The following is a 13166-nucleotide window of genomic DNA, read 5'->3' as shown; positions in this document are numbered from 1 at the left end:
TTTTTAATAACTTTTAGTCACAGCTTTTCTTTTTCTCCACAAGGAATGAAAGTTTGAATGCCAAAATGTGAAGGCTGTGTAAAAACCATTAGTGTTTTCCTTTTTTTTCTTACAGCACTAGTCCTTTTCATTTTGAACCCTGATAAGACATGGTATTGACTACTGAGTGTGCATCTCTGGAGGACACACAGCTGGCAAACTTTTCTCTCTTCTCCACAACACAACTAATTGACTTTACGTAATTTTTATTTATTTTTCTTTTTACATCTCCCCAGGCTTTCATGTTGGCAGCAGGTGGTTATGGAGCATTAGCATTTTAGAGACAAAAGCTAAAGAAAACCCCCAGTACGGTATGGCTGTGAAGAGGATGTGAGGTTTGAGATTTAGCTGCTGTGAATGGAAATGCAATGTCTAGTCAGAATCTTATAGCTGATTAGTGGGGCCATGCAAAGCTTCAGGAACTGACTGGATTCAGAGGAGATTTGGCCTCATTCAGGGACCTAATCTCTGAATCCGAATCGAATCAGGAGACCAATTTAACAGTCCAAATCAATTCAGAAAAGATTCAGAGAGCTTCGGCGATTCGGACAGTCCCTGCTGGCGGCAGCAGGGAGGTGGACCTGGACTCTGTGCTGGTAAGTAGGGGGTGGGGGAGGCCAGGCCCAGGCCCCCCATGGCTGCCTTGCCCGCCCCGGCTCCCAGTTATTTAAAAAAAAATCTGCCGCTCACTGGGTGCTGCCAAGTGGGGGGAATTCTTACTGCCCCCCACTGCCCCACGCTGCATGAGGGGCTCTGCCACAAGCCCCCCTCTCAACCTATGCCCACTCTCCCATCCCCCCATGGCTTTCCCACCTGCCCCAGCTCCTGGCCCTTTAAAAAAAACAAACAAACCAAAAAAACCCTGGACTCACCAGCTGCTGCAGCAGCCTTGGGGCTTCTGGGGGCTCATGGTAGAGCCCCTGCTGCTGTGTGGGGCAGTGCAGGGCAGAGGGAATTGCCCCCCCACCCCGCTGGTCAGAAGCTGGTGAGTCAGGGCTTTTTTTTTTTAAAGGGCCGGGAGTTGGGGCAGGTGGGACAGCCATGTGGGGGTGGGCTGGGAGAGCAGGTGGGGGTTAGGGGTCTCATGAAAGAGACCCCCACACAGCATGGGGCAACGGGGGGCAGTGGGGATCACTCCCCCCCTTGCAGTAGCTGGTGAGTGGGGGCTTTTTTTCCCGAAAGAGCCAGGAGCTGGGGCCAGGCAGTGCTGGGAGAGTGGGCGAGGGATGGGACCTGTGTGATTTGGAGATTCAGCTGATTTGGCAGCAGCCGAATCTCTGAATCAGATTCGGCCAAATTGATTCGGGACAGTGATTTGAATCATCAAATCAAACCACTGTCCCCCGAATCGGCCGAATCCGAATCCAAAGTGACTACTAGCCGCTTCACGCAGGCCTACTGATTAGGGCATCCTGAATTGTTTCCAAACTATGGTCTGTGAACCTGCTGTCACTACTAACCAAGCACTCTTAAGCAATTTCTGACTCAACATGCTTTTTTTTTTTAAAGAGGGGCTAAGAAGTTATTAGTTTCCCCATTCTCCCTGAAAGGTGGTCGAGCATTCAAAATGGATCTCCTTTCCTCACTCTCCACCCACCATCACCAATGAGATCTTATCTATGTCTAAGGTTTCTAGTCAGGCTTCCTCCAGAAATTCACTGCATTGCCAAAATTCAGCCTCTCCCCAAGAAATCCTGGAATTGCAGGAAATTGCAGAAATCCTGCAATTCCATTGGTCTGACCTTTCCCAAAATGGCTGTCTTTCAAGACCATCAGCAACTGTTCCACTCCTTTAATACTGCTGTTGATGGGAACTTTCCTTGCTATTGCCAAAATTAAGTGTAAAGGAAACTTACCTTGATAGACCTATTATTTCTCCTTCGTGAACAAAAACTCTTTATATAGGTAAAGAAATAGTCTATTATTGATCTGTCTTTGTCTTCTAGATGTGTTTGAATTACCACTTAGGTTGCTCTAGTGTTTTGAGGAGCGCTCTACTGCTGTACCTCCATTCTGCCAGGATTTCTGTAGCGGAGACAATTTCTTGCAATCAGAAGGAATGAGAAAAAGGAATCATTACCTTTTTATGTTGCAAATGTGGTGTGGAGGCACAGGAATATTAAGTGACCTGTTCAAAATTATAGCAGAAACCTGTAGAAAATCTCAGGAACTAAACTGAGAGCTCAGTCTCAATCAAGGTCCTTAACTGCAAAGCCATCCATTCTTCTTTCATTCATCTAAGCCTAATAATTTTTTCATTAGAAGAGGTTGGACGCACTACTAGGCACATCACCATATTCCAAGATGCACTCTGCCAGGCACTAGCAAGGATTTAGGATTTTTCAAAAGGTGGGTGTGGGAAAAGCAACCCATATCACGGGTGTAGCTGGACCCGTTGCTCCCAACCTCCACCAATATGGGCAGACTGCCCTGCAGAAGCTCCTGGGTACTTTAAGTCCCTAAAGCAAATGAAAATCCCCGCTCTCTTCCCCTTCCTGCTCAGAGACATGTCTCTTCTCCCTTCCCATCTCCCATGCCCCTGCTTGCCACTGCTGCTTTCTGTACTGTTGTAGGGGTAGGGAAGCTCCAGAGCCAGCCAAGCTGAGCAGGACATGGGCTGATTTGGGAAGGGGACAGCAGCAATTGGGCAGTGGGGAGTAGTTGCCTCCACTCCGCCTTGTCCTGGAACAGGCATAGGGAAGGGAAACCCCCCCACCCCGTCCAATCCTGTTGCTGTTGTCTGCATCCCCAGATGAACCCAGCTCTGCTGCAGTGGACAGCAAGGGCTCCTGTGCTTCCCATCCCCTGAAGACAACTGGGAAAGGTGTGGAGCAGGAAGGAGATGGCTGTTTGGGGTTTTCTTTTTTTGGTACTTTGGCTCTCACTCCATCTTACTGGTTCAAGCAGGTGTAAAGAGAAAATTAAGTAGAGGCAAAAGATGCTTCACGCCAATTTTCACTCGGTGTAGAACGAGTGATTTTTTGTCATTACTTTCACAGGCATTGGTAACACGTGCTTTCTGCTACTATCCAAGTCGGGATGGTATCCAGAATTTCGTCTTGGTAATTTTTTCTGTAGGGGGTCATTCAATACATACTTTATAAAGTCCCAATTGCCAGCCCCTTCTTTGAGGTTCTTTGTGGCACCCCAGATTTATGGCCAAGTCTGTCTTTGGTGTGAACTCTCTTTAGAGATGCCACCATTTCCACCGGGGATTTGATTAGGAGCGTAGTTTGAGATTCGGAAGTGCTTCCAGGCAGGATTCATTTTCTTCTTTAAGTACGAACACAAGTCCTATTTCACAAGGGACTGCATTACCCCAGTTCACAACAGAGATAAATGATTTGTGCTGAAACCCGGGCTGTGCACAGGTGATAGGAAAAACTGTGGGTTTTGCAGTTTTTAAATGAGAACGTTTGAAACAGAGCAAGTAGAAAGATTTTTGCCCAGATTGAGAATGTTCTTAATTTTTATCTTCTCCCTGCGGGGACTGGAAAAAGGACATAATAGTAGTAATGATGTGTAGCCCATTATTGTTAAAATGGGCTCAGCCTATGAGTGCGCACAGTGGTGCAATGCCTGCCTCAGAGGGCTTCCATCTAGTCCAATATCCCTAAACTTCCTGTAACTGCACATTCAGATCCTGGCAGGCTCAATATTATGATACAATATGATCCGATATGATATAGTATGATACTCCTAGGGGAGGCAGTATTTCAGGTAATCTTCAACTTGATGGGAAAAAGTAACTAAATCATTGCTCCCCATTTACTCCAGCCCAGAATTCAACTTTGCGCCTAGTTCTGCGCAGTAAGCTTGTCCAACTAGCTGATGCCGTCCAAATCAGAAGAGGCTGTATTTCAGCGTTGCTAAAGGGACATAGTCAGCGGAGCAATTTGGGATGCCTGTAGATGAAAGTTGATATCGAAATGTAAATCGGCATTCTCTGCAAAGTGACTGTAACTCCTCCTACCAGAGGGAACAAAAAATTCAGGGGTGATCAAAGTGAACTCAAATTTCCATCATGTCAGCACTGGATGCTGCTGCTAGACAAGTCTCTTTCATTCTAACCAAGTTAAGATGGCTGAAAAATACGTTGATACTGTCTCAACTCTGAAAAGGGAAAATGGGATTGTAATGGAAAACTAAATTAGTGTTTGCCTTTGTTTCATTTTATAGGATTTCATTAAAAAATATCTCCCCATGGTAATTCTCTGGTCTGGTTCACCACCTCTGTTTCTACCCACAAAAATAAAACAGTAGGTAAAATTTGCTACTTGTCTTTAATTAACCTATTTTAATTCACTTCCGCAGAACCCTTGCAGATGAAACAGCTGGGGTGTTTTTTTTTTCTTCCTTCCCTTCACATATCTTAATCTTTCATTGAAAATGATCAAAAAACAATGGCAGCAGATGGGGATGGAATATGAAAGTTCTCACAAAGGATTCCAGATAGAGAAAAAAACGAAAAAGGTTTCAGATTAAGTTTTGGAAAAATATCTTCAGGCTTTAAAATTCAGAGGCAGCACTGTGTCTTTTTCTTGGTTTTTAAAGAAAAACTCCAGTAATTATTTAACTATCTAAGCTATTGTAACTAAATATTTACTCAGTATGCAGTTATTTTCTTCTTTTAATGTCCCTTCTTTTCAGAAATACCAGCCAATTTTCCTGCATCTTTTGTTACTTGAAAGTAGCTTTCAGGCTGAGGAGAAGAGAGGAAAGCCTCTATCGGGAATCTAGGACTTCCTGATTCCCCCTTTGGGTACCGAGCTTTCATCCGCTTTGGTTTCTTATAGCACAAAACTCTACCAACTGCCAGGGCCACTACTCAAGCATTCAAAACAAGGCTTAAGGGATACAGGGTGGCTGTTCTGCACAAGAGTGTGTTCCCACTCGTAAAAGAAGTAGCTTTAAATTAGTCACTAAAGTCTGCTCAGAGTCTCCATAATGTAAATTATGAAAGCATAGCTAAAGAAAGTGAAGAAACATGCAAAAGCAAGAGCCCATTTATTTACGCAGTAAGTAGGAAGGTGGTTTGGAGCCTCCAACCTCTAATGGAGGAAAGCCCCAAAAATTCAGTCCTCGTGCTTACGCTACAAATAGATGTTGCATTTATGTGGGATAAACCATTTTATCCTGGGAGAAAGTGCAGTCATAGAATCATAAAGACGTAGGACTAGAAGGGACCTCAAGGGGTCATCTAGTACTCCCCCCCCTCCCCCCCGCCTAAGGCAGGATCATCCCTATCCAAACTATCCTATATAAATCCTTTGTTCCTAGTAACCCCAAGGGGTGCCCTAAAAGAAGAAGAAGAAAAAAACTAGGAACAATGGTCACAAACTGACAGAGAGCGGATTTAAGCTAGATATCAGGAAAAACTTCTTCACAGTAAGGGTGGTCAAAATTTGGAAGGGGCTTCCAAGGGAGGTGGTGCTCTCCCCTACCTTGGGGGTCATTAAGAGAAGGCTGGGTAGGCATCTGGCTGGGGGCATCTGACCCCAGCGCTCTTTCCTGCCCCGGGCAGGGGGTCAGACTCGATGATCTGTTGAGGTCCCTTCCAACCCGAGCATCTGTGAATCTATGAACCAGCTAATGTCTTAGCAAAACTACAGTCAACCCTGACAGAAAACCCGACATAACACCTGAAGTTACATCATTTAGACATCCGTGCCTATTATCCAAGGATAAATGCTAAAAAAGGTTCATGGGATAAGAAGTTTGAATAGGTTCTTCCAGGATATCTCAAAGTACATCTGAATGGGTATCTTGGGTTTGAATTGTTGAATCAGTGACAGAAAAACAGCAGTGCATTCAGTCACTCACTAAACCCTGATTTGAAGGGTAACGTGGTATCTTGGGATGTTTTTGTTCTGGGACAACGTCAGGGACAAATGCAATGACAGCAAGGCATATTGCCACCTCAGCATCACCAGTGGCCACCTGGCCAAACAGATGCTAAAGGAGACCATCGATGGCATTGTGGAAGATGCCCGCAAGCTAGACTCATCCCTGCTGGCCCCCTGGCAGAAGATCAATGTGGTGAACACCTTCCTCATCCCCCTGCGTCGTGTTTGACCTGAGAGGCTTGGCAGTCCTCGAGACCCCCCTCAACAAGGCAGTCTCCGAGATCTGTCAGCTGCTAAAAAAGTGGTGGCACTTGCCACTGAGGGTCAGCAATGAGATCCTGCATGTCCCCTACTGGCAGAGAGATGCCAATGTCCCCCACATGGGAGACCTCCGTGACATTGCGGTGGTCACCCATGCCTGCCACCTCCTAACCTGCCTGGACTCGACAGTAAGTATCATCACCACCAGCTCCCTTGAGGAGACTGCATGCAAGAGGATTGCAAAGCAACCCACTGGACATGACCTAGCCACTTTCCTCAGCTGCTTGCTGGAGGGAAAGTTTGGCAGAGACAGCAGGGACTTCTTGCTCTCGAGCCCAGCCTCCAACATCATGCATCACCTCGGGAAGCGCATCAGCTGTACTTGGATGTGGACCTGGACCAAGGAGTGCCAGGAGCAGGGAGTGTTGCTGTTGCCAGCCCTGCATGCCAACCACGTCACCATGATGCCCCCCGTGGGGACATTCCTGGAATGGTTCCTGAATAAGTACGCCGGCACCCTGAGGGCCAAACCTGACCAGGGTAGAGTCTTTGAAATCACCTCGAAGTGGGACTCCAGGAACCACTTCATGCCCAGTGGCAGCTTCATGTGCTTTGTGGACTGCTTCCTCCACTGTGCCCACCTCAACTGCCTGCCTCTGAATGGGGCCATCTGCTACAGTCACCAGGACACGAGGTGCCGGCAGTGCAGCTATGAGATGGAGACCCTCCCCCACGTGCTGTGTGCCTGTAAGCCACGTGCCAGAGCCTGGCAGCTCTGCCACAAAGCTGTCCAGGACCACCTGGCAAAGGCCATTCCAGATCTCATGGGGGAGGTCTCTGCGAACCGCGCTGTCCCAGGCCATGAGAAACAAATGAGACCCGACCTTGTCATCACTAATGAGGAGGCCAAGAAGATCATGATCATGGACATAACCATCCCCTTCAAGAACTGGCACCAAGCCTTCACCGATGCCCAGGCTCTATTTGTTTTCTATTTGTTTTTTAAAAATCAAATTTGAATTTCTCTGTCCCTTCTTGTGGAGCCATCTCACAGGACCCAGCAGTCTCACTACCCCTCTTTAAGAGGCAAATGTGAAAGGGGAAATAAAAGGATTGCCTAATTCCTCACTGTAATGCAGTCTCCACTGAGGGTGCAATGCAGCTGTTGTTGAGCAGCCCAGAGGGAAAACTGTATGACAGTTTTAGGACAGCGAGTACAGCAGACTACAATACCCATTTGAAAACAACAGGGAGTTAAGCAGAAGAATATCACAATTCAGGACTGAAGTTGGTCAGGGCACTTGAGTCAATGCACCTCCTCTTGCAAAAAAGCTGCCATCTCCAAATAGCTTTAATGACTCTTAAAAATGATTATTCTCATTTTGTAGGTGGGACCTGCAGCAGTAAAATTCCATCTAGCAACATGTTCAGAGAGGCGAGTGACACTAAGGAGACTGGTGGAATATGAAAACCTAAATTGCCATTTCTGCTTCCTGCAGTACCTCTGTATTCCTTAGAGATCTCTTGTCCAAGTACTGGACTGACTCTGTTTAGACAGATTTGACAGGACACTAAGATGAAGAATCTCATTGTAAACCATAAGTGAAGCAAGTAAAGTACACTCAGCAACGGTACAAACAAACCCGTAAATGATACATACCTTAGCACAGCTTAGCAGCAGAAGTAAAAGGCTATACTGTTGAGTGTCCGGGCTGTGCTGATCTTTACCTTTATATTAATATTTTTTAAGGCTTAGACCAAGGTTGCCTGATTTGGAAAAATATATCTGAGTAAAATATAGTACACCGGAATGATTGTGACAAACTCTCAAGAGCTATACATCATCACAGAACTAAGTGACAAGTTGTATTTACCCAAGAGGACCGAGAAAAATCAGAATGCATGCAGCAAAAGGGGAAAAAACAACCCATAAAATATCTAAGTTTTTCATGTATAAATCAAATACACTCCAATGTGAGTATGTGGAAAGGAAAAAGAACTGCCGTTTGTAACAGTAGTGATAGTTTTGGTACAGACAGTTAAGGTAATGTTAAGAACGAAAGTCTAGGGGGACTCTGAGTATTGTTTAATGATCTGAGAGTACTTGAATGCCAATGTTTCTGGGTTTGGGGATTTTTTACTTGGGGAATGGGACTTGTAGGCAAGGGATATCAGTGCCTCTTCTATGATATTTAGGGCCTCTTCCAAAATATTTAGGGCCAACCTTCAAAAATATTTTAATTTTGGATGGCTGACCTGAAAATGATATTTTATGGTGCTGAACAACATCAGTACATAGGTATTTCAAGTTGGGTACCCAAAGTTGGTGGATGTATTTGGGAAAAATTCAGCTCCTTTTACCATCATGTTTGATGGTTTGCAAAGTGTCTGCAAACTCATCTGTCTTCCTGGGAATCTTTAATTGATGCATGTTTGCATTTCTCATCCCCCATTCTCAAGGCACTTTAAAAACAGTGCAAATCCTAATATCTGCCAGGTTTGTTCAAATCACAGGATCCCCACCAGAATTAGTATGCCATGAATCAAAAGGGTCACTTAAGAAAAATAATGCGTTCAGTAGTCAGATGATATAATATAGAACAAATATCACTTAGAAACAAAATGCTGGAAATGATTCGTGGGGCTGTGGAACAAAACAAGGTCAGATCTGCCTTAGGAAAATGAAATTCCAGTTACAAAAATAAAGGATAGCCTCTAACGGTGAAAGCTTGAAAGATATGGCTTGCAGTCATGTCCTCCTTCAAACCTGCCCTCCAACTCTTTTTGTTAGCATTGTGACATTATGCTCCATTCATGACCTAAACAACCTGTCCTCACCTGCTGTGCTCAGTTTGGTTAAGTTTCTATTTGCTATGTCTGTTGTGTCTCCCGGGGCTTCAGTGGAGTTTCCAGCTAGGACCTACTGGAATTGAGAAAATAACTTGGGCTAAACTTAGTGCTGTGCATCAGCAGAACCCATTGGGCTCTGAGAAACAACTGACTGGTATAGCACTTCGATTCTGTACAGCCCATGTTGTGTGAAAAGTTAAAGCCAGTGGGAACCAACAAATCCTTTTATGGGAACAGCTATCAAAATCTGTTAAAACCATCTGTTTCTCTGACTGTTTTGTTTCACAGCAATAAGGGAAAAAAAACCCCCATGTTTTACAGTAAGAGGTTTCAGACCCAAGTCCAGTGTCACTGTAATAAAGAAGGTCTGAAATAATTCTACTGAATACCATGGAGTCACTCTAGATGTGCAGAGGTGTCTACAGCAACAGAATTAGGCCTCCCAATATCTCCAATGAGATATAGTCTTAAAACTGTCTGCAGAAGAGTTAGGTTCATTTTGTGTGATGGGGTGGCAATGGCAGCACAGGATGCAACTGTGTAAAGAAACCAAAAAAAAAGCAGTTTTTGTATTTCTTTTGTTTTTGTGTTGCCCCCCCACCCCGCCAAATTAAAATCAATTGAATGGGAAATCTTGGAGAAATCGAAACAACTTAACACTTCTTCAGACGTTATCTTTGCTGTCAAATGCAGCATAGGGAGACTACCTCTAATGCTCAAAAGACAGTTCCTGTGCCTACGTTGACTTGGCCATTGCCAAGACAGCTACCGAGGGCAGACTCTTTTGATGTCTTAGACAACGAACATATCTATAAGCAAGGAATTGAATTGAGAGCCCACTCATCAACTGAACATAGACTCCCAGATGTCCACTGGATGGAGGTAACAACAATTCAACTGGTATCAGCAACGGGAATATTCAGATAAATGACCTCCAAATTGCAAAGCTCCTTACCTGAGATATTCAGACAATCAACAGATTTTTCAAAGCTGAATTTATTGTTGTAGTAAAAGTACTCAAACTACTATTCTTGACATCATGCAATTCCTCTGAAATCATCAGCGTTATACTATTATAAATGAGTCTGAAATGAGGCCTCCACGTTCCATTACATGATATAATTATGGATAGAAATCGACTGCGCTAAGGTTCAGAGAGACCTTAACAAATTAGAGGATTGGACCAAAAGAAATCTCACAAGGTTCAATAAGGAGAAGTGCAAAATCCTGTAGTTTGGACAGAGCAATCCTATGCACCAGTACAATCTGGGGTCTGATGGGCTAAGCAGCACCTCTGCAGAAAAGGACCTGGGGGTTACAGTGAACAGTTAGCTAAATATGAGCCAGCAGTGTGCCCTTGTTGTCAAGAAGTCTAACAGCATCCTGGGTGGCATTAGTAGGAGCACTGCCAGCAGATCAAGGGAAGTGATTATTCCCCTCTATTCGGCATTGGTGAGGTCACATCTGAAGTACTGTATCCAGTGTTAGGCCCCCCACTGCAGAAAGGATGTGAACAAATTGAAGAGAGTCCAGCAGAGGGCAACAAAAATGGCTAGGGGGTTGGGGCACATGACTTTGGACGAGAGGCTGAGGGAACTGGGCTTATTTAGTCTAGAGAAGAGGAGATTGAGAGGGGATTTAATAGCAGTTTTCAACTTCCTGAAGGGAGATTCAAAACAGGCTGGAGCTGGACTGTTCTCAGTGTTGACAGATGACAGAAGAAGGAGCAATGGGTTCAAGTTGCAGCAAGAGAGGTTTAGGTTGGATACTAGGAAAAACTTTCTTACTAAGAGGGTAGGAAAACACTGGAACACCAAAGAGGCTGCAAAATCTCTCCATCCTTGGAGGTTTTTAAGGCCTAGCAAGGCAAAGCCTTGCCTGGGATGATCTAGTTGGGGATGGTTCTGCTTTGAGCAAGGTGTTGGACTAGATGACCTCCTGAGGTCCTTTTCAACCCTAATTTTCTATGATAGTCCAGTTCTAAGAAAGAACTGCCATGTTGTTCTTACCTGGATTCCCCTTGACCAATGGTAAGATAAATTTCCCATGAACTCTCTTCAGGGATAGCACCATGTGGTATCAGCAAACTGACTCCTAAGATGGAATAAATATAGTGGTTATTGCTGTACTTTCCAAACACAAGGATTCTGGAAATATTTTGGGCTTCAAGAAAACCTTGAAAAATTGCCTCTGAATGACAGCCTCTGGAAACTCTCTAGCATCCTAGCAGAAAGTTCCTATTAAAATGGGAATAAAATGTGGGGCCTTAAGTGAATCAGATTAAGAACCCCCATTTGATTAAAATATTTTGCTTATTTATTTGTACTGCACATTGTCAGATTAAGATCTAACTGTGATGGTTGCCTCGGCCCTTTTTCTAAAGGATACATTGAATAACTACTTTTACAGCCATCAGAATCTAACAGCTTTCAGTTGCTACTGGTCTAGGTCAGACTGTAACTCCAGCCATGGATAGGCAAAAAAACTCATGTGTCCCATTAACAATCCTCAGAGACATCTTATCCCCTAAGGAAGATAATTCTGTCATTGGTGTCAGGCCTTAAAAACAATTTTCTGTGTGGTCAGAGAGGATAAAACTGCTAAGCTTCAAAAGTATGAATGCAAATGTAAAATCTCAGTAGTCCTTTCCTAGGTGTAGTACACAGCAGAGTTAAGGAGGCTCAGCCCAGCCCTACAGTTCATGAGGGGTGCCGGATCTCTCTCTCCTCTGTAGCAGTTGCTTTGAAGTAAATCTTTTACATCAGCTCCCAGATAACAGCCCACAGAGCACAGTTCTTCTCTTTAATGTATCTTCTTGTTTATGATAAGAAATGAACTGGGTATGCAGGAGGAAAAAAAAAATAAAGCCTTTGCAAAAATAAAACCTCAGGGTGTCTTCCTCCCCCTCAAATAATGTCTCACCCTCTCCTTCATCAGGAGAATCAATGCTGGAGTACAAAAGCATTCAATTTGGTTATTATAATTTCAACTGAGAGAAGGCATCCTTTTAATTCCATTATGGAGGCAGCCTGAACTGCACCCTTGTCAGCAAGAGCTGCTGTACAGTTGTGCAGTCCGAGACTCATTACAAAACAAGTTATTTGTGCTTTAAATTTATGAACATTATTCAGTAAGATTCTGGTTATCATTAGTTTCTTGCACTTGTGCTAAGAGTGAGACACACTAAGAAATTCTGCTCTGTACCTCCTGGCAATGAGATCTGTTATTAACTATGACCTTAATATGAATGTTAGGGGCACAGACACCACTACATTGGTTAGGTGTCTTGTTTGTGATTATCAGTCACCTATCTAGTGCTCTCGCTTTATTGCTGTAGACAAACACTTTCGATATTTATGGCTGACTTCAGTGCAACCATTTTGCTTGCAGGCAGAAAGGATAGGTTCATACTGTAGTGGTATTGATAAAACCCAAGATGGCTAAACGGGTGGATTTTTCCCATGCACAAAGTGCAGTTAGGCAACTAATTTGCAGTGAAAGGCAATGTTACTAGGTACCACCTATGGCTTTGCAATGTCCTTCTAAGTATTCACCTGGCTTGCATACTGATTTAGAAAAACACAGCAGTTTAGTCATCCCATATTCACATCTTACTTCAGTTATAAACCTTGGATGTTTAAAACATCTCCTTCTTTGCAGGATTAATGCTACTGGATAACAGGGAGCTTTGGTAAAAAAAAGAAACACCCACTTCACGTAGGACAGGAGGAATAAGGACCAGAACTGCATTGCTCTGTGTGCCCCCCAACAACAGCACTTAGGCAATGCGTGTTTCAAGTCAACCATCACTCATACTTCAAGCTCAGAGGTTACAGAGCTCAGAGACATCCCCAAACTATCTTAGCTTTGCCTCAATCAATGATCTATTAGTGTTTTTTCAACACACAAGAAAGAGCGTAAGAGAACGTTGTGACTGAATGTAGCTGAATCTCTGCCGTCAAGAGAGCTCTGTTTTATGGAGTGGGGGGAAAAGGAGACAGCTTGAAGCTCAAGGGCCCAGAAGTATTTTCCCGTTTTTGACATGTCACTCCTGCAGATAGCTTTGATTGGGAGAGGGGGAAACTGCTACCCGGCAGCCTTTTGTTTGATATAAAAACAGAGCAACCTGTTTTTAGTTCTTCTCCATTTAATAGTTTTTGCATAGAAGAT

General features: G+C 44.1%; 1 protein-coding gene across 1 annotated transcript in view; it reads right to left on the bottom strand.

Moving 5' to 3' along the window:
- Positions 1-13166, bottom strand: part of UNC5D (unc-5 netrin receptor D) — a 187356-nt gene that overhangs the window by 40100 nt on the left and 134090 nt on the right. The window contains exon 11 of the mRNA XM_090053908.1: positions 11006-11090. Within this exon, the coding sequence (XP_089910034.1) occupies positions 11006-11090 (85 nt within the window). The remainder of the gene's footprint in view (positions 1-11005; positions 11091-13166) is intronic.

This window comes from Crocodylus siamensis, chromosome 6 (assembly GCF_052110815.1).
Source record: "Crocodylus siamensis isolate JL-2025a chromosome 6, ASM5211081v1, whole genome shotgun sequence".
Classification (NCBI taxonomy): domain Eukaryota; kingdom Metazoa; phylum Chordata; order Crocodylia; family Crocodylidae; genus Crocodylus; species Crocodylus siamensis.
The sequence above is the reverse complement of the archived record's forward strand: the minus strand, read 5'-3'. Positions and strand labels throughout refer to the sequence as shown.